At 41.3% G+C, this 22469-nt stretch overlaps 1 protein-coding gene across 2 annotated transcripts in view; it reads right to left on the bottom strand.

Annotated features, from left to right (window-relative positions):
- Window positions 1-13220: 13220 nt before the first annotated feature.
- The window catches only part of HS2ST1 (heparan sulfate 2-O-sulfotransferase 1), a 168939-nt gene continuing 159690 nt past the window's right edge, over window positions 13221-22469 (bottom strand). The window contains exons 5-7 of one of the 2 annotated variants that reach the window (XM_032867050.1): window positions 18537-18634; window positions 16666-16823; window positions 13221-15468 (exon numbers count right to left, since the gene is read on the bottom strand). In XM_032867050.1, coding sequence (XP_032722941.1) covers window positions 15239-15468; window positions 16666-16823; window positions 18537-18634 — 486 coding nt within the window. In that variant the 3' untranslated portion in view covers window positions 13221-15238. The remainder of the gene's footprint in view (window positions 15469-16665; window positions 16824-18536; window positions 18635-22469) is intronic. The other variant, XM_032867051.1, reaches the window with a different exon arrangement.

Raw genomic sequence — 22469 nt, 5'->3', positions numbered from 1 at the left:
ATCTTCAGGAGGTCACTATTCTGACGGACACACTCCCCTGAACTCTGACGCGCATCGGCCAGCCTGCGCATGCGCACACACATGCACACGCGCAGGCACGCACGCATGCGCGCAATAGACCTAAATTCTCCCAAAGAGAAAATCTGAACAAGCTCCCTCGTATCTAGCGGCTTCTGCCTTTGCTATATACGGTCCCTCTTCTACATGAGGCTGATTTTGACTTTTTCAGACATGAGAGATTCACTGCTTGCTGATTCTTAATCTTCTATTAAGTTAGAAATGCTTTCACCCAATTAGGAACAGCGTGCTGCATGTGGATGGGATCTCGAGCCAGTTATTTATTTCTCCCCCTCGGTCTTCCGCCAAGCAGAGCTCTTTCCTGCCTGCACACTCCACAAGGCATTCCAGAGGGTCCGGCCCGGCCCCTGCTGCCACATCTGCGCCCTGGCAGAGCTGCTTCCCAGCAGTGGAAGTGTTAACTGCGTGATTAAAGATCATGAGAAGAGAGAGAGATGTTATATTTTTAAAACCCCCCAGTTATCAATCTTTATTATAAAAAACATATGCGCCTCCCCTCCTGTAGTAGACGTGTTCCTGACCGGGTGTATGTAAATCAAATTCTTTATAAATTGAGTCATATTTTAAAGGCACTAGGGGAGCTGGCTATTTAAAGGCATCCTGCTGTGAATCTTTTTGTCAAGCCAAGAGGCTGTTTGTGCTGCTAATTTTCACCCCTTAATTTGTCTGTTTTGTAGGCGCAGCTTTTCATAAAATCCCCCCAAATTCACAAACCAAAACAAGGCACACCTGTATCCTATATTTCAAGGGTATCTTTTGCATAAGAGCTCAAAGAGCTGTCAGGTGGATTATCTCATTTATCTTCTCAACATTCTTCCAGAGGAGTTTGGGGCAGTCATTATTATCCTCAAAGGAGGTGTAACTGTCTCCCCAACAGCCACTGCTCGCAGGGGGCCCCATGAAAGAGGAAGGCATGCTCCACTGAGAGCTATTGATTTTCCAATTAACAATGGGCCCTGTCCTGGGAGGAGCGCTCGGGAAGGTTTTCTTTAGACCCCAGAATGTTCTTTTTGGCTCCTCTTTGTCACTACTGTCCAGAGAGAGAAACTGAAGAAGAGAAACTAAGTGCCTGCAAGCGTTTGAAATGTTTACTGAATGCCCACTGTGTATGAGGTGTGGTGTCGGAGTTGGGGGGCAGGGGGTGGGCATGTGTCTAGATGGCCAGCATGGCCCTGACCTAGAGCTGGCCACCTAGAATGCAGCATTAGGAAACACAGACACCTTGAGCTCATCCCCAATTTTCTTCTCCCAAGGATTTTAGAGACATGAACTCATTCAATTCTCTCAATGTTAGGTAAGGTAGGCTTCAGTTTTATTTTTTGTAGCACACAGAAACTTAGAGATTCGTGATTTTCCAAAAGTCACATGGCAGATAAGAGACAGAGCCAGCACCGAAACCCAAGTTTGTTTCATTCCAAAAGCATGTGATTCATGTGTCCCTACTACTCAGCAGAGACACACGCGATGGGCTTTGTGGGTGTAGTGGCAGGAACAATAGATTCTGACTCTCAGAACCAAAGAAACCATCCCAGAAAGATACTATCTGAACCAGGCCTTGAATGGTTAAGAAGGATTTCCGCAGAGAATGAAGAAAAGAAAAATGATCAAAGGCATGAAAGTGTACATGAGTGGTCTGATGTGCCCTGGTTATAAGAGAGGACTACAAAGGTAAACAAGCTTAAAAGGGGAATAAGGGACATATCACAGTAGGTCTTGAGTGCTTTATTAAAGGAGCTGAAACTCCTTTCTCACAGTGCTGGGACTTATCAAGAGAGGAAGCAAATTCTCTTGGAAAACTATTTTGTCACCAGTATGAAGAAGGAGTTAGAGCCGGAAGATCCAATCTTGATAAAGTTAGACAGTTAATCCTTTTTTCCTCTTATCAAATGAAATGGCTGGACCTTTGAATAAAGAAAGAAGGACAAGGCAGTTATTGGCCAAAGCCACCACTGGCTTACCTCCCTTCTCTGTGCCCCCAGTGGGGCAGGCTCAGAGGAGGCGGCCAGGGTCTCTACATCTCTTCCCCCTCGGAGATCTTCATGGGTGCGAAGGATGTGGGTGTGAGGCCAAAATCTGACTCTTGCCCATGAGGCTGACTCACTCCTTCAAGGCATTTGTCCTAAGGCACAAAACAAGAAGCTGGGCCTGGTGAGCACCTCCAGGTACTCAAGAGGCAAATGTAATAATCACACTGAACTTTATCTCTTCTAAAATGCAAGCTTATTAGATTCATCTAAATGTAGTTCCAAGGTCTTTGAACTGCAAAACCAAGAGAGAGAAGGTGGTGGAAGCTGTGGGGGCGTGCGACGGCATGAAGCCTCAGGTTGCCTTTGTAGATCCAAACCACCCACCACAATTTACAAATCTCTAACATCCACCTTCCAGTGCAACCGTGCCAGGCCATGGAGGAGGAGAAGAATTGGAAGACAGTGGCTATTTCCCCTCAGTTTCTGTTTTTTGTCCTGCAGACTAAGTCTTGCATTTATTAAAGAAATTGAGGCTCCTGGAAGAAAGGAAATTTAAGTATAAAAGTGATTAAGATCGTATTGCTATTAGTGGTGGGTTTGGCAAGAGGCCTGGGCCACCCGGATACCAGAGGCCTAAGTGACGAAATGAGAGGCTCAGTGTGACTCAGATGGGTCTGATCTGTCAGCCAGGCTGGTGCTGGGAAACCTCCCGGAGACAGAGAGAATCGTGGGACTGGGGTGCAGGGAATTACACAGAGGAGAGGGAAAGAGGCAGTAACAGTGGGTATAAGCAGATTCGGGGGGGCTGTGGAGAGCTCAGATCAGGTGCCACCCATGAAATGAAATCTCTGGGAGGTGGGAGGCCCTCCTACTCACTTGCTACTGGGCCACTCCTCCTTGCTTAAGGATCCTGAACTTCCAGAAGGCAGAGAGATCATGCCTCTGGTGTCAGCCTTTGTACACACTGTAAAATTTCAGTTCTGCTTTCCCACCCTGGCAAGGTTAGACCAAGGAGGCACTGGTATCTCCAAACCCCACCTTGCAGAAAGTCCTCGGGTGTGTAGAGTAGGGGAGTGTGGGAACAGAAAGCTGCAGAGGAGAGTGAGAGGATGACTGGGAGGGGGCAGGGCCACCAAAAGACAACCAGGCTTTGCTGGGTCCCAAAGTTGGATCTGGGCCAAGTCTGCTCCATGCAACATTCCTGGGGTTGGGGGAAGGCTTAGCATCTTCCACCTCCCCTGCATTTAGCAGCCTGGACTATCTCCTGCCATGGTGGCCATCGTGCAAAGGTGAGGTTTACATCTGGATATGCTGCTAGAACCAGAGAGCCCTGGCAGAACTTACAAGATGCCCCAGCTGGCCTCGGGGGATCAAGGACTCAGCCTCAGCCAACACTCCCTCCCCGGCACAATGAGCTGCAGACCCAAGGCTCCAAATCTGGAAATCTGGTTACCCTTTAGACAGTAACAACAAACTGCCATTTATTGACCTGGAAATGACACAGGAAGACAGACAGACTAGGGGGAGGCAGTTCCTAAAGCAAAATGGCCTAAGCACACGGTTCCCAGCCGCCCTATGGGAGGCCTTCACTGAGTTCCAACCATAGCTGTAGCCCACAGGGGCCAGTGCCACAGATCCGGAGGCCCAGGGACCCATGTCTCCTGCTGCCAAGCCCTGTGGGCCCAGTGACAACACTGTGAGGACAAAACCTCCCCCCAGCCTGCCACAGCTCTCCCAGTCTTTGTTACACCATGGGAAACAGCCAGAGATTTGCAGTCAGATGTGGATTTGAATCCTGTCTCCGCCACTTCCTAGCTGCCTGATTGTAGGGAAGTACCTGGACCTCTGTGAGCCTCATTGTCCTCATCTGTAAAACGGGGCTAATGGTAGCACCTTCCTCAGAGCATTAAGAGAATGAGATAACAGAGACAAAGCACCTTGCAGGGGCTCTCTGTATGCGCAACAGTTTTCCTCTTTCAAAGAGAAAGGCTTAGGCCTCTCCTTTGCTGATCTCTAGAGCCCATGGGAGAAAGGCCTTGCCATGCAGGGACGGGGCCGGGGAGGGGGTGGGTGGTCAGTTCTGGTTTCCCTGGAAACCTTTTGAGCTATGGACTAAGTCTCGGTTTGGGCTCTTGCTTCAAGGAGAAATAAAATGCAGGAGAAATTCATGAGAACTAGGTGGGCACTTTTATTGAAGCCACACAGCCGATGGGGTCCACGTGTGACCACAGGCTATGGCCCTCTGCTGGGAAAATACTGCCAGTGAAGAAGATAGCACCAGGGATTTCCCATATAGCCTCTGCCCACTCCTCCACAGACATTTCCAGGCAGGGAGCAAGGAGCCCTCTTGCCATTAAATCATCACAGTAAAGTATCAGGAGTGAACAAGAATGTTGGACCCAGAAGGCTCTGGAAGAAATGTGCTTCTTCTGGGTAGCAATTTGGGACCCCTGCTATCCTGTTGGATTTCCTGGCCTCGGGAATTCTAGTGGTGATTTTGAGGCCCACACCCTGGGGCCCCATGTTCAGCTCACCCAGGACGCAGAACCTCATTAGATGGGGCAGAATTTGTGCCTTATATACAGAGGTGTGTTTCTCTTATTGACCTTTTCTCCTCTCCCCCAAGGGATAGTTCAGAAAGGAATCTACCTAAGTGGAAAATCTAAGAGAGATGATAGTAAGGATCCCACACAAAACACACATGGCGGTGGGGCTGGACAGACCTGGGTTCGAATCCTAGCTCATAGCTTCCTTGTCACAAGAGGCCTTTGTCGTCGTCTCCCTAGACTGGCACTCTGGCTTGTGGCTTGTGAACTTGTCCGTGTCAGAACATCATGGAGGGCTCGTTAACACAGAGCTTGCCGGCTCTACTCAGAAGGTCTGGGGCCTGAGAAATTGCTTTTCAACAATTTCCCAGCTGATGCTGATGCTGTTGACCCAGGGACGGGACTGCACTTTGAGAACCACCTAGACAGTCAATGTGTAAAGGAGCCTTTGTTCAGAAAGAGATGGTAACACAGTGAGAGGAGCTTCGCCTGGAATCCTGAGGGCCAGCCTAGCCCACCTTCCATCTTCCCACCGGTTCAGTTTCCTCGACTGTAAATGAGGCTAAGGCCAGCCACCTTTCAGGGGACAGTATGAGGAGATAAATTGACAGTGCCTTGCAAAGTATCAAATCCTATATGATTATAAAGGATTCAATATGGGGATTATGCTAAGGGTTAAAATTTATAGTGCAGAGGTAGGTCTGATGTGGAGCGCTTGGTACATAGCATGGCTCATTAAATATTAATTAGATTGAAAAAAACAATGTCTAAAAATAACCACTGACTCCACGCCAGTGATTTTTGTCTCTGTCATATATTAAAACAAAAAAAAATGGTAATAAAGTTACAACACATGAAATTCATATTTCAATCGTGGGTGGCAGGGACCTCCTCCTTGGCCTCTGATCCAATTCATTATTCAAATCCTTTTACCATCGAGCACTCCACTGCTTAATGTGGAACCAACTGCGGATCTTGATAAGAAGAAAAGGCTGGGCTCTGTTTCCACTTTGCTCTTGGCAGTCCTCAGGCCTACAGGATAACTTTCTTACAGAATGAATAGCGTTGGCTCCCAGAGAGGCCAATCTAACCGCATCTTGTCCACTCAGAAGATCCGTATCAAACATTACAGACTGTCTGACTGCAGGATGGGGTATCTAATTCCATCTGGATTTGGATCAGTGTTTAAATGATCAAGAAGGGAGCCATTAGCATGGTAGAAATAGAGAAGCAAAATATAACTGGCCCAGTTTTTAAACATTGTTCTTGTCGAAGGTTTTATTTGAAAAGCCCCCATATGAGACAAAGACAGAGGCAAACAGTACAAGTGAGAAAGAGCAAGAAGAAAGTTTTGAGCTCCCGGCCTCCTCTAAAAACATGTATGAATCAACATCCTGAATTTTTACTGTTTATGGGCATGACAGTCTGATCAGATAATCATGCTGTGCCAAGAGACCTAATTACAGATCCACTGGAGAATTTAAATTGCTTTTAAAGCAGGGGGGCGGGGGGGGGGAGTCTCTGAATACTCTTGGTGGAATAAAATGTCACTCATTTCCAGTCAGCCATTTTCAGAGAGGCACTGGCCACTTCAAATGGCATTGCTGGGGAGCTGTTCCTTAGAAACGGTATTTAACTTCAGACAATCAGTTTTGAGAGAAGCTTAAAAACAACAGTTTCTAATACACAACACTCTGAAAAGACTCTACAAGGTTTTTACCTCTCAACCCAGCTGTGTTATTAAGGGGACCCCCCAGAATCCATAAAAGGGCTTCAAATTAAATGTTACTGCTGCACTTTAAATAAATCTCCAATTTCGGTCAAAATGGTTCACATTTGGGAGAACCAAAGTTCAGAAGCCAGATCACTTGGGGACTGGAGGTCTACACATGCCAGATTTTAACACTCAATTAGATGTAGGAGAAAGCTTTAATTTGCTATTTTAAGAAGGCACGATCTTAAAAAAAAAAAAATCAAGTTAGGTGATCAAATGTCAGTTTCTTTGGTGTTAAGGTTCTACTAAGAGATTGAAAATTACCTTGGAAAGAAGGAACCAAACTGTGATTCTAGAATCCTGTGATAATCACCCTTGGATCTGCCTGACTCCCTAGCCTCACAGAGGATTGCAGAGCCCCAGGGAATGACTGCACAGCTAGAAATTTTGTAACATTCTTACAGTCCCAATACTTCTTGTATGTTGCCAGTTTGCTGGGAGGGCAGGGAGCATTTAGCATTAAAACCTGAGCTCCAGGTCAGTTACTGCCCTGGAGGGCCCAGTGTTCTTTCCCAGTGTCACCAACAGGCAGACAGCTCTAGTCACCAGGTGCCCAAAGTTTGACTGCAACTCTAAAATGAAAACTGATCCAACTTTGCTTCTTCTCTTTCCCTTTAACTTCTCAGTACTAATTATGGGAAAGAAATGTTTCCAGGCATGACTGTAATAATTTTGAGGCTTTGGGTTGAGGAGGATCACAGAGATAAGGCCGAGGCTAAAGTCAATCGGTGTGTTGCACCAGATGCCATAGGGCAGTAGCAAAGTTTTGGGGAGGTTCTTGGCCACACCCTCACCCAGGTCAAGGTGAGCAAAAACAGGCACGGGAATCAAATATTTGATGGCAAGACAGTGAGTTCTGTCTCTGTGATCCTAGTGTTTTGGGCAAACACTAGCCTGTTTTACAAACGTTCACTTGGAAAATAGTCATCATTGCATAATTGGGGCAAAGGCAAGTCCAGCATTTGTACAGATGCAGTGCTTTGCAAACCCAAATGTCACTTCCCATCTGTCACCAAACATTGGGGTTTCTGACCCTGAGAGATAACCACTTCCCTGTCCACTGCAGAAGCCTCCTCAGAGGTTTTCGTGTCTCCCACCTTTCAGCCTGGGAGCCCATTCTCTACACCGCTGCACGTAGCTTTTGAAAACTCAAACGTGATGATCCTCTCCTTACAACCCCCACCACCCACGGGTTAAAATATAAACTGCTTAGCTCTAGGATTCAATACTAAAAAAACTCTCCTTGGGGGAAACAGCAGAAAAACTGGAAGGGCAGAGCCCTTAGTGTTCTCCGCCCTAGTAAGTCTCTGAATGCTTAAACCAACTTTTGTGGGTTGGGCCCACATGTATATTGGTTCTACATGGGTTTCAAACAACCAGTTTATCATGAATTCTGAGAACACAATCCAATTATAAGATTCGGATTGTATTGCTTTGTGTTTATTGTTTTACTGATTTTGGAATTAAAATATATTGAAAATTATATCTGAATGTTTGCATTGCCTCTCACAGTAAAAAGCTTATCATTTTAACTTATGAGCCCAATTAGATGTCTAGAGAAGTGGGAGGACAGATTCATTTGTCATGAAATTAAGCCTGTCAATGGACAAATATAGAGGTTTACATTTTGGGGCAAATTAATGGGTCCCAGGCGTCTAGAACTTGATTACCCCAGCTAGGTTGGTGTTTCTGCTATTGCAAGAAAACCTCTCCATTTACTATTGCAAGGTTAAAACTAAGAGATGAGCTGTTAGGTGTATTAAATTAAAAGGTCTGAGAGGTGGGGTTAAGAATCTTTAATAATAAAAAAAAATAAGTGGTTTACCAGGAAGGTAGGAAAGATTTTTGGTCACTGCTCTTCACTGCTTCTTGGCCTCCTTTCTTCTCAACAAAAAAAGAGGCCCAGCCTCTTTTGTCCATCTTTCCTATTCCTCACACCCAGCACGTTAATGAATGCCTGGGCGTATAAACGCCTCCACACAGTGTGTCCAAATAAGTGAGTGCTCACCTTTTTCTTCCATCTTCACCACCGGAGATAACATGAGCACTTCTTCTGTGCTTACTGTAACAGGAACTAAGTAAGTACTAAGTTAAGTGCATATACAAAACTGTTTTACAGATGAGGAAACTCAGCCTCAGAGACGTTGATTTGTCCAAGGTCAGATAGCTAGGAAGTGGGGGTGCTTCAGAACCCATTTTCTAACTCCTAAAAAACTAGCTCTTTTTCACAGCCAGAGAACTATTTCGTAGCTGCATCTTTCAAACGTGACTTTTGGTTGTCCTGCTCCGAGAGTCTGCGGAAGCAACACACATGCATGGTGGTTTGTTGGTGCAGCAGCAACAACAAACTCAACATTTTTCCTGTAAGTGGTAACTACATCATCGAAAAGTCCATTATACCTCATCTATGCCCTTGGAATATTTTTAAAGCTGTGTTTAGTTTCATGCTACTAGAAGAAATAGAGCAAACCACAAAGAGAACAGCCTTTAATTTTCCCTTGCTTGCTCATTCCTGGAGTAGAAAGGGGGAAAACTTGTACACTGAAGTCTCCTTTGTTGGTGCCACTGCTGTTGCTTGAGCCGGGCACACCTGTGCTCTGTGCTAACAAAGCTGAGACAGGGCCGTAAGGAAGACAAGGAAAAGCATGGAGTGGGGAGATGCCTTCGGAGAAAACAAATGGACAGTGATCTGGGATGTGAATTTCTGTATTTGTTACTCGAGAGAAGGTTCCAAGAGCTTAACTGCTGCTTTAAAAAATAATGACAGGGTCCCTGGTTCAGTCGGCAGAGCATGTGACTCTTGACCTTGGGGTCGTGAGTTCAAGCCCTACATTGGGCACAGAGATTACTTTAAAAACAAAAACAAAAACAAAAAAACCCTCACTAGCTTGTTTTATTAAAAAAAAAAAAAAAGGAATGATCAGAGTACAGTGAGAATGTGAGAATGTGAAGGATCTCACAGGGAGAATGGTGAAGGTTTAGGTGATAATCACTGCATATTAAGTTTGTTTTTCAGAATATAGCCACGCCCCCCCCATTGAAAGAGGGCCAATCATTTTAGTCCAGGTTTCCTGAGCTTTACACAAGTACTTCTCAGCAGCGTACACTGTTCAAACAGAGTATGTGGACACAGCCGCTTTCTGGAATATGCAAGTCTGGTCTCCTTTAGCACAATTAGCACCTCCCATCTCCCGCCTTTCTCATAGGAAATCTGTAGATAGAGACAAGAGTAGGTATCAGAACCAAGATTATCTGCGTTCTAGGCACACAAGGAGGCATTACAATAACAACTTGTTGGTGAGAAGTAAAAATTCAGTGGCATTTGAAAATATTTATAAATAAAGATCTTCTATAAAGTGACACGACTAGTGCTTTGCAGGGTCAGAAGGGCAGGCCAGCTTCCTAACAATATTCTAAGAGAGTGTATAAAAGCTATTAGTTATTAGTCTGCCCCAGGACAGCACTTTGTATCCATGATGTCCAACCTTCACAACATTGTGCTCTCCATTTACTAAAGTCACACTGCTAAATGCAGGCCCTTCTGACTCTCAAATCCATGCTGTGCAGGTACAGACCAAATCCTGTTAAGAAAGTTCATCAGGGACTGGTATGTTATTCCTCACAATACTATACAATATAAAAAGAACCAATTATTTGCTAGGAACAGTGAGCTGGGAAGTGGCAATGTATGCAATTGAGAGTTTCTCCGTTAAGGGTGAAAAAAAAACAATCATTAAAAATGTGTATTCTGTAAAAACATTATGAGCATGTCTGCACTGTGTAATAAATGTTAATCAGGTTAACTACCCCCCATTTCTTTTTTATTCTAAATTGATAGTCCTTTCCTTTTCTTCCTTTATTCTTCTAGTTAAGTGTATATCCTAAGTATACTTTGTACATTTTCTATGTGAAATTTCAATACTAATTATGAAGTACCAAACAAAAAGTGGCAGGGGCATGTCAGTCTGTCTGCATGTCACAAATAAGCCAGAAAACCACTACAGACCAATGATGATGCATACGTTTCTGGTGGCAGTGATAGCTGAGACGTTCAACACGGAGTCCACTTGGAAAACGTCCATCAGTGCCAAGGCTACGGAAGAAAATATTAAAACAGGACACCAAACCATTTTTCCCCTTCCCACTGAGTGTTTATTTTATAGCATTTGCATCAGGTAATCAACTGAAACACTTCAACAACAGAAAGCTGGCAGAATGTTAAGGAAAAGGAGTGATTATCTCTCCAACAGATGTGACAAAATGGTTTCAAGTTGGAAACAGTATTGCATAAATGAATCAACTGAATGGGGGAGGAGGGAGGAGAGAGGGAGAGCTGAGACAGAGGAAGGAGTGAGCATCTTCCAACATGGACTGTGAGGGGGGAAAGGCACTGTGTAGCTGTCTGTAGTATTCATAAAATAAAAGTCAAAATAGACAACCCATGTTTCTCAAAATTACATTCAACACTGCTTTAGAGCTGCTCACATAACTGACTCTCAACAGAAAGCTGGGGAAGCTGTCTAAAAAATCAGATAGACAGCACCAGTGGGTCTAAATCACAGGCTCACCAGTAATGTGTTTTAAAGAGATCGTCACCATCAGGGTCCTTCTATAAATAGTACTGCAAAGGTCACAAAGCTGCATGAACTTAAATTATAGGATAAATCTGACTAACTGATAGCCTATTTCAATCTCCAAAATTCCCACTGCGGGAAATCAGAAAGTAAGCTCCACTCCAGAGGAGCTGAATTGGCAGTGCATTTGAAACAGGGATGCTCTTCCCTCAGAAGGCTGCCTGAGCAGCAGTCTGGTTGGCAGGGTACAGCAATTCTGCATAGGGTAAATGGATGCAAACGTTTTGCAGAAATTGCCCTGCTTCCTCTCAAAGTAAATAGCACTAATTTATGGAGAGCAAATTTTCAAATCATAAAGTAGAAGCACCTGGGCCTCTTACAGACCAACTTCATACAAGGTTACAGTACTGTACAGCATGCTACTTCTCAGAATAAAGGCTTCTAGGACCATAGATGTGTTTGAGAATGATCAATGGGAAAACCCAGAGAGATGGCTTACACAGATGTTCTCTATGTGGAATTTGAATATAAATTAAAATACCAGCTTATGCACTTGGGAAGCAGCCTTTAAATTCTCTAGTGCTTTTAATCATTTTTTATTTCATTTTATTAGAAAAAGAGGATCATTGTCTACAAACTATTTTCTTTCTAACTATGCAAATACAATGAGCAAATCATCTGCAATATCAAAATACTGCTTGTAAATCACTGATGGCACTAACAATTTTAGGAATTTGATAGGACAGAGTATTGAGAAAGACCAACAACAGATTTCAAATTATAGGCATTAACTGAATTTTAAGAATAGAAAATAAAATTTAAAGTTTAAAAGTCAGTAAGTTTAAGTTCTCTGACTTTTAATAATTTAAGCCCAATCATCAAGAATTCAGAAGCACCCAATATGTTCAAAGTTGCACAAACGGGTACAGATGATAGAAAAGTAAGCCCCATGCAATGTTTTAAGTGTTGCTATCAGATATATTTAAGTGATACTTTACAGATTAAAGCTCCGTAAAATCAAAATATATCCTCCCGATTACATTTTAAAACAGTCACAATAATTTATCAACAGTTGCCATTTCACAGCAATTAGAAAACAGGAGTTGATACAAGGTGAACAAAAAAAGTACTTTTTCCTCTTTTAGGAAATAAACGTATGTATATATACACACACACACATACACACATAACGTCATCTTTTAAAATTCAGAGTGGTTAATTTGCTTTCGTATTATATATATATATAAAAAAAATCCCTATGGTCAAAATACTGAAAAAGCGCAAAAGCTGAAAAAAGAAAACCACATTTGCCACTTTTAAAAAATACATTATTGTCTCAGTGGTTCTTTTTTTTTTTTTTTTCTTCTAAAGTTAGGTATTATGAGGACTCTGCACTCATCAGACTCCCAGGACTGTACTGGGCCAGAAGGAATTCAATCTAACCCCTTCTCCGTCTCCAGGAAGGATACTCCCTAACCCATCCTGCAAGATGATAGAATACATGCCTCTCTTATGAACTGTTAAACTGGGAAAGAAAACATGCCCACCTGGAAGCAATCTAAGTCATAAAAGTTCATGAATCTGTGGGAGAGACCGCCTGAATGAGAAAGCTATTCTTTGGATATAAGTTAGGAGCTTCTGGAAGTATATAAACTCTTTTAGGTCACTAGAATACGGACTTAAAAAATGATGTCTCCATATATACTGATTACAGGGGTTGGTAAACTACAACCCCTGGTCCCTAACTGGCATGTCACCTGTCTTGGTAATAAAGTATTATTGGAAATCAGCCGTGCTCACTCATGTAATTGTTGTCTATAGCTGCTTTTGTGTTCAAATGACAGAGATAAGTAGTTTGAAAGAGACTGTATAGACAGCAACGCCTAGAAGAGTTACCCTCTGGACCTTTGTAGGAAGAGTTTACTGAACCCATGATGTAGGGCACCACGTGTACTCTAGTTTCCTAAGAATTAATGCACCTCAAGATTTTAGCATGTCCTCCAAGAATAACCTGCATACTGGGGGCTCCTTAGCAGATTAAATGTCAAACACCCCACCCTTGAAGTGGTGCTTGCCTTTTGGGTGAGGGAATAATTTGTATAGATTTTCAATAAATATCCGTAAAAGTTAATAAATACACACACACGAAAGAAAGCCAAATAAGGAAAGTATGCCTGTCGATGTTCTCTTAATGTTTTCCTATTACGGGGGGGTGGGGTGGGTACTAAAACGATTCTTTCTGCCAACTTCCTTCAGCTTTTCTTTAAATTCAGTGGGTTTATTTTTGGTAAGTCATGCTCCCTCCTCACCTCCCATACAATTAATAACCTTTAAAGCAGCCTGCCTAAAAATGTTTATTTACCTAGTTTGGTGAGGTCTTGTTCAGGAACAGTATTTATTTAAACTAAACATAGTAAAGATTATTCTTTTAGAAAATATTCCTAAAATACTTTATCTGTTACTCTAAGAAGGGTAAGATGGTACAGGGAAATTAAACTCTGCAAAATATATCTTAAAAACCAGAGGTACAAAATAGCTACCATTTCTGAATGGTAACGTAAAATAAAAACAGACCAATCTCTCAAATTTGAAGAGCATATTTTCTCCTGCCCTGAGTCAGCTAATGAAGTCTTTTTCAAACAGGGAACCTCCTGAACTCAAGCAGCTGTTCATGAATCTTTAAGAGTTCACAGGTGTTTCGTATTTCCATAGTTGTTGAAACAGGGAAGATAAAACAGAGAAGATATTTATCAAACACAAATTTATACCAAAATTAACCATTTTTTTCCACCAGCTTAGAAGGGGACTTTTCCCTTACTTTGTTAAAAAATGAATGGTACGGAACTGTACGTGATCGATGTTTCCATCACCCCTTACGTTTCTACAGCGCATTAGCAGATTCCAAAGTGCTTTCACGTGCCGTCTCGTTTATTCCTCACAACACCCCTGTGAGGTAGGTACAGCAGGTATTAGTCTCCTCATTTCAAGATGAGGAAATTGAGGCAAAGAGAGGTTAAGTGACTTGCCCAAGATCACACAGCTGATAAGGATAAGTGGCAGAGCCAGGACCAGAAATCAGATTTTCTGACTCCTTGGCCAGTACTCTTCCCACTTGAATTACTGCCCCCAATTACGAATAATGTTCTGTGTATCAAAATTGAAAGGTTACTGAAGTCCATTTCAGTGATGTTTAACAGTAAAGTTAATTGAGAACTACAAGAACAGTAGGTCTGATGATTTTACTTGACATAATAAAACTGGTGCAAAACCACTTTTACCTAATTAACTTATAACCATTTGGTCCAAATACATAAAATATGCAATATTTACAGCATTTTCCTTTTCTTTTTTTTTTTTGTAAATGCAATGCTTTTAAAACACATTATAAAGCACCTTAGTAAAAATAGTCTACAAGTAAAAGTACAGAAGAAGTAGGAAAATCCTACCCATACCACAGCTCACTAATGGAGTTAGAATATGGAATCACCAAAATGTCAGTATATGCTCTACAAATAACCCATGGAGGAACAAATACTAAACTTACTTTTCTGACATGAAAGTGTGGAAGCCTTAACTAAAACTCCAGACAATGTCAACATTCCTTGAAGTGTCTCCCCAGTCTTAGATACTAGAAAGACATGAATCAGAAATACTGCTTTGACTCTTTTAAAATTGGTTTTTAACACTAATGATCAGTTTTTTTAAAGAATATTAAAACGACCTACATAAATGTGGGCAATTCCAACTACGGCAGAAACATTCTTAGCAAATAGGATCAAACATTCCAATAAATTGCATGAGACATGATTCACAAAAACAAAGCACACACTGCCAAACAGTAACACTATTCAGTAGAGGTGTATGACCCAAAACCTCCAGGTGAAGGCGGAAGCAGCAAATGGATTAATCTTCATTCATGGTTAGCTGGGGAAAAAATGTTTTGTCCAAAAGACACTATCAGAACTTAGGTTTGAAATTGTATTTAGCCTCCAATTAGACCCACTATGTGTTAATTTTAGGCGATGTGTAGGCTTTTTCCAGGCAGGAGGTTATAACTCCCACCAAAATTTAACCAGGAAAAAAGAAGAAGAAAAAAGAGGAAAAAGAGAAAAAGGCTGAAAGTGAAACCTCTGAGGCCACTGAAACTTACCAGTCAGCATCTACTTCCCAGGTGTTACTGCTCCCTAACTCGGCTCAACACACACTGTCTCTCACACCCATCAGCAACCCGACTTGTGGGGCTGAGGTGAAGACAAGGTTTAAGTTTTAGTTCAAGAACCTAACAGTCACACCTTGTACTCAGTTCGACTTAGGGTAAATCTTTTCATAGAAAAAGTTTTGTGTGAGGATGTAGAGGTCTCCGTCTTTTTCCCGTACAGCGTGGGCTCTGATGAACTGGAACTGCTCCAGGGCAAATTCATAGAACTCGTTCTCCATTTTCCAAATGTCAGATTGCTGCAGTTTTGCAATGGTTTGTTTAGTTGGGAGTTTCTTCTCCGTGGTTTTCCTAAGATGAGATTTCTTTCCTACTTACGAAGGAAAAAAAAAAGAAAAGGTGAATAATTCCGAGAACACACAAAAGAGCGATGCTTCTTTATGTGGAGAGATGGATTAAGTTAATGTGGCACACTGAAGGACGGTAACATAACTGTTTTGCATTAATATCATTCAGGCAAGACTGGTGCCCTAATCATACTAGAACTGTGATTTATTCCTTTATAATGTAAATTCTTAACCTGTTAGAGACTTAATGAGATGTCAAATAAGAAAAGTAAGGATCACCACTCAGTAAAGTGTAGGCTGTCGCCTTACATGCTGTTCTATTATCAAAAGCTTGGTGCTCTGACTAGTTTATTTTTTAAATATGATAAAATATCTCTTTTCAAACTTAATACTAATTTACCATAACCTACATTCTCCATGTGTAAGAAATTAGGGCATATGCATACTCTGGGAAGAGTTGCTATATTGGGTCTTACCAAAGAACAGGGGAAAATCCCACATTTAGATTGGACCAGAGCCCTGCCACTCAGCTATGTCATACAGTTGAGGCCCCTGAAGCACACTTTACCCTGGCAGACACAGCACCTGCTGATTATCATGGCTGGGACTCAGTTTCACCATCCCACCCTTACTCTAAACAGCATTAGGTCTAAACAGGTCTCAGGTGCAATATGGTCATAATGTTTCGTATGTGGCATTAGTTAATATGACACATTTCTAACGAAGACTGCTTCTGCAGCTTGTATCTTTCCACTAGTCCTACAATGCCTTCTAATTATCATCTAATGCATGTTTTATTTGCTCAAAAAATACTAAACGAACACCAGCTGTGTGCCAGGCCCTGTTTTGAATTGAAGATGCTAAGAAGGGGGGCCACCTGGGTGGTTCAGTGGGTTAAAGCCTCTGCCTCTGGCTCGGGTCATGATCCCAGGGTCCTGGAATCAAGTCCCGCCTCAGGCTCTCTGTTCGGCGGGGAGTATGCTTTCCTCTCTCTCTCTCTGTTTGCCTTTCTGCCTACTTGTGATCTCTGTCAAATAAATAAATAAAATCTTAAAAAAAAAAAAAAAGAAAAGAAAATGCTAAGAAGAAACAGGCAATATAATATACCTGCCTTTCTGGAATTATTTCTTGGGCTTTACTCAAGAAATGTCAAATCACACATATTTTTCAAGTTGCGAACAAAGTTAAGGACAGCTTTAAAAAGAAACCTGTCCTTTATATACCTGTCCGGTAGAGTTCTGTAGCGCCCCTGAAAAACCGGGGCAAAGCTGCCTCCAGCAACATGATAAAATCTTCAAGTTCTTCAGTGACTCCCACCAGAAAGTATTCATTAATTAGGTTATACTTGGCTTGATCCATAGCCCACCTGCTTCCCACATTCCTAAATCCAAAGAGAAGGAATTAGAAACCTGGCTGTGAAATCTGCTACGTATTTTTTTAATGCCTCTGACACAACAGATTATGGAGAAAATAAACACACGTCCATCCAAAGCCTTAATGCCCTTTTATTAATGTCTCGGGAGCAGGGGAGTAAATTACTTGATTTCGAAGGTCCATCCCAGTTCTACGAATCTATGAAACATACTAAAGAAGTTAAATTAAAATCTCCTCACTAAAGTCCAAAAGACAATACCCTTTTATTGCTCTAAGGCAGGGGTTGGCAAACTTTTTCTGTAAAGTGCTAGAAAGTAAATATCTTAGGCTTTGCAGGCCATATGTTCTTGGTTACAAATACTTAACTTTGCTCTTGCAGTGTGAAAATAGTCATAGACAATAAGTAAATAAATGGAAATGGCTGTGTTCCAATAAAACTTTATTTCTAAAAACAGATGACAGGCCAAATTTGGTCTCTAGATGGTAATCTGCCAATTCCTATTCTAAAGATATGATTAAAAATTGAGAAGATGTTCTTCCTATACTTCCAGTTCTTGTGCTGTTATTATGCTTTGATATAATCTATTGATTATATTAACCCTTAAGGTCCACATTGATCCAGTAATATGTCTCACATAATGAGCAAAAGAATAAAGGCATTCCTTGCATTTCTCATCATGGTTTTAAGGAAGACACTAACTTTGAATGTGTTCCTATTTCTACCTTTCTTATTAAAATGATTAGAATAAATATGTATAAAAATGTACCTTTTTAAAAAAAAACTGAAAATTCTGCACATTCTGAGGAAATTAACTTTTTTTTAAAGATAAAAAAACCTTTATTTTCCACCTCATATTTATTAGCAGACCAAACCACAACCATAACCCTGGCTTTTCTCAAAGTAAAAAAATCAGTTAACAGTAAAACCAGGTGAATAATTTACCCACTAAGCCTTTTCTTGATCTAAAATGAATGGCTAAGGGGCACCTGGGTGGCTCAGTGGGTTAAAGCCTCTGCCTTTGGCTCAGGTCATGATCCCAGAATCCTGGGATCAAGCCCCACACTGGGCTCTCAGCAGGGAGCCTGTTTCCTCCTCTCTGCCTACTTGTGATCTCTATCTGTCAAATAAATAAATAAAATCTTTAAAAAAAATAAATAAAATGAATGGCTAAAACAACAAGCTTAGGAGAAAATGAGCTTTATGAAATTATCCCTGGCCTCTAATTAGGAGATCTGCCAGAATATAGGAAAATATGTTAACATCAAAACCAAAAAACTATGAGGCACCTGGATGGCTCAGTTGGATAAGATTATGCTTTCAGCTCAGGTCATGATCTCAGGGTCCTGCTCAGCAGGGAGCCTGCCTCTCCCTCTGCCCCTTCCCTGCTTGTACTCTCAACTCCCTCTCAAATAATAAAATAAAATAAAATAAAATAAAATAAAATAAAATAAAATAACAAAAAATGAAAAAAAAAACACCCAAAATTAAAAACCAGCATCTGAGAAAACACTGCCAAGGATATGATGTATGAAGAATCTTTTCAATGCATTTAAAGGTAACTATAAAACTAGATTATTACTTAATTACATGTTATTTTTAGTCTGGTCTTTCACTAATTTCCCTATACCTAGCCCTTGACTGATATGTTCACACTTGTGAAACACAGATTATAGAGACAATAAAGAAGATTATCAACTTAAGCTAACTTTATGTCCCTACCAGCATTCCGAGCTGTGGCCACAGAAGAACGGGATTTGAAGCCAGAGCTTCTCCGGAGCACAGTCTGAGCCGCCCTCCGCCACACATTCATCAAAGGTCTGGAACAGATACAAAACAGCACACATGAGCCATAAATGCAGGTCTCACCTACAAATACCTTAACAGGTTAAGTTACTAAATACACACGCAGCAGCGGGTGGGATGAGCTAGTAAATTAAAGAGATAGGCGGGTTACAAAAACATACTTGAGACATTAAGGAAAGTTAGATTTTTTTGTGTGTGTGCCCATCTTTGTTTAATGCTGATGTATATAGAAGTTTTGTTTTGCTTTTACTGTACAAATTAAACCCTCCCCCACTCAGATAACAATTTGTCCTTGAGAATAAGTACTGGTTTATGTCGAATTTGTGTATTTGTACTTTCTAGCCCCCTTCCAAAGGAAATTAAATAAAAACAAGGCTAAAGATATTCTACAGGAAATAATCATTTGAAAAGAATATAAAGGAGGACTACACTGAAGTCTTCCCTCCTTTTCTCGATAAAACAAACAAAACTCATTGTACCAAGCAGAAATGACCTCAGATACTGATGACTTGTGTGCCCTCCTGTCCAGGGCATCTGACTGAATTAATTAAAAGGGAAAGAGACTCATAGGCTATGAATCTAAAATTAATCAGCTTCACTTCCTCAAGTACATACAGTCTGTCACAGGCATTTTAACAGCAGGCACTATCTATTTGAAATGATCCTGAGCTGCCAGAGAACACACTTGGGAGCTCTCGTTGTCCCGGTGAGACATCTACAAATGCCACCTATTACTTCTGAGAAGAGAAAGTGTGGAAGAGCAGAAAGAGCGCAAGAGCTGAGTAAAAGCTCTGGAGTTTCTGGAACCAGGTTGAACTTTATTTTAAGTAAGTCTTTAAGGACTCCAAACCTCAATTTCTAATCTATACAATTAGGTACACTCAAAGGGCCCTTTCAACCAAAAATCTATGAGAATAGGACCAGAAAACCCTTACACCTGGTGCTGGGTGGAGCTAGAGTGGAATGATTCTCTTTATTGTGGCAACATTCAAAAGACAACAGCAGACCACAGCCCATAATTTGCCCATTCCTTTTATAAATGACCTTCTCCATGATATAGCAAAAAGGTCTATAACTTGGGTTTGAATCCTGAACCCAGAATTAAATTCTGTGTTTGTTTCCTTCCCTAAGAAAGGAGGACATGATCTTACTTTGAGGAAGAAATAAAATCATAGACGTAAGAGAATCTACCACAGTTGACTGTCCACTGCAGGCATTTGATAAGGGGAATGTGTCTATGTCTGTGAGGGTCTCTCTCCCCAACCCACCTCCCTAATAGTCAAATACAATGTTTTGTTGTTTCTTGTTCTCCTTGACCTTCATGGCATCTGACCACCCTCCTCTTTCTGAAAATCTCTTGGTATCTCTGCCCCTACTGGATCCTTATCTATATCTTTGGACACTCCCTGTTTCTGGCTTTGTTGGTTCTCTGTGCCTTTGTGAATGTACTATCATTATCTCCTTTGAAGGCCTGTTTTGGTCCTTCCACCAGGTATGGAAATTTATCTCTGTGATCTTCTCTTTGCCCATTGCCTTCCTTAGCTTATTCACACTTCCTTCTTCCTTGGCTTCATTTGTAATTTCTAGGAAAAAGACGTCTAAATCTCTACCTCCATCCAGATCCATCACTTCTCATCTTCTAATACCCAGGATGCGTTTTCATTTGAATTTCCGATATTACTTCATGCTCAATACTTCGGCAAAAGGATTATTCTGTCCTTGTAATTCAGACTAAAGATCTCAGAACATTTCTGAATCTTTTTTTTCTCCCTCACTTAACATCAGATGAGGTAACATCTTTCCAATCCATCTTTCGTCAGTCTTGCTTCTATCAGGGTCCCACAATGCCATGTGTCTGTTCTTTTTTTTTTTTTTTTTAAGATTTTATTTACTTATTTGACAGACAGAGATCACAAGTAGGCAGAGAGGCAGGCACAGAGAGAGAGGAGGAAGCAGGCTCCCCGCAGAGCAGAGAGCCCGATGCGGGGCTAGATCCCAGGACCCTGGGATCATGACCTGAGCCGAAGGCAGAGGCTTTAACCCACTGAGCCACCCAGGCATCCCCCATGTGTCTGTTCTTATAATCACTTTCTAATGGGCTCCCTGCCCTCCTTCTTTCAGTTCCTTCAACCTGCTCTATACAGTTACCAGATTAGTGTAAGGAGTCACTTCTAACATCCTCTACTCAGAAAATGGTTTCCAATGTCTCAACCAAAAAAATCCAAACTTTTTATCCTGTCTTTAAGAAATGCTTCATACTCCGACCTCAAAAAGCTAGTTATCTTATCTCTATGTGTAACTTCCACGTTTACCAGATTAGCCTGTTTTGTAGTTTCTCAAGCATGTGATATATACCTTAAATCTAAATACCTTTGCTGATTACATTTTCTTCCTCTAAAAGTGCCTTCCTTCACCAATCTGGTTTACAAGAAGACTATCTTTCCAATGATTCTGGTCCAAAGTTACTCTTACCTTCTTTGGACTGGTATAGATGAACTATACTGCCTTATAACAGCCAGCTCTTAGGATGCAGTTATGTATATCTACATATACGTCTTTCTTTTTTTTTTTTAAAGATTTTATTTATTTGACATACAGAGATCACAAGTAGGCAGAGAGGCAGGCAGAGAGAGAGAGGGGGAAGCAGGCTCCCTGCTGAGCAGAGAGCCCGATGCAGGGCTCGATCCCAGGACCCTGAGATCATGACCTGAGCCAAAGGCAGAGGTTTTAACCCACTGAGCCACCCAGGTGCCCTACATATACATCTTTATCTGAAGAACTTGCTTCATGTATTTTTTTTTTTTTAATGTGTATTATGTTCTCTCTCAAGTCTCTGAAGGATCAAACAGTATGCATTAGTGTCCTCCACAGCACATAATCTATTGCCATACAAATTAGGCAATCAGTAGTTGCAAATGATTGGAAAGACACCATTTTCAGGGATTTTCATAAATATTAAAGGCACAGTTCTAGTGAAGATGAAGATAGAGGCAGGAACATTTTTTCATGAAGCATTCTGACAGTCCTTAGAGTTCTCTCAAATTCTCTTAGGATCTCTCTGTGGCTAGCTAGATACATATACCAAATTATAGATACACACACACACACATAAAGTGAAAACACCTCAGTTTACTCTTAAGACTCAATAAACCCCATTTCAGTGGCCCTAACATTATTTCTGAATTTTACAAGATGGTCCAACTTAGATGCACTGGCCTAAGTCACTTCATAAAAAGTAGTTTTATTATCATCTATGCCAACTTGTAGCTCATAACAATAAAAAAACCCGATGTATGTACCTATCTCTACCATGTTTGAATTTCCAAGAAATCTCAGGCTCAGTGACCTGAGTGATGATATACTAGGTTTCTGATTCCATGCCTACCCAATTTAAAGATCATCCTAGGTCACAGTGAGGTGCCTAAGGACTCAGAGGAAGTGCTCTGCTTCCTTACACCTCTATCTGATTAGAGTCCCCAGCAGAAAATAAACAAATTATTAAAGTGATTGTGGATGAACACACAATCTCTGCTACCATTTTGTGTGCATAAGATTCAAAGACATTGAAAAGATTTTGCTTAAATGTAAATAACTAGGATATTAAAATGATGCAGTATTAAAAATTTCCATAGTTACTCAACTTTGGGAATTTATACATCCACTACTGGAATAAAAACTGATTAACGAATAAGCATGCATTAAATTCTCTAGTCAGCCAACTCCTAATTCCTGTGCTCTTGAAGTGTTTTAATATTTCAAGTAAAACAATGTATACATAATCTTTAAGTATATTTCTGGCTAGTAGTTTAAATCTGCTAGCCCACTCGGGCAGTCTCCAAAAGTCACTTC

Source organism: Lontra canadensis, unplaced genomic scaffold, assembly GCF_010015895.1.
Source record: "Lontra canadensis isolate GAN:19392208 unplaced genomic scaffold, GSC_riverotter_1.0 scaffold33, whole genome shotgun sequence".
In the NCBI taxonomy this organism is placed as follows: domain Eukaryota; kingdom Metazoa; phylum Chordata; class Mammalia; order Carnivora; family Mustelidae; genus Lontra; species Lontra canadensis.
Note: the sequence above shows the minus strand (reverse complement) of the source record. Positions and strands in the feature narration are given on the sequence as shown.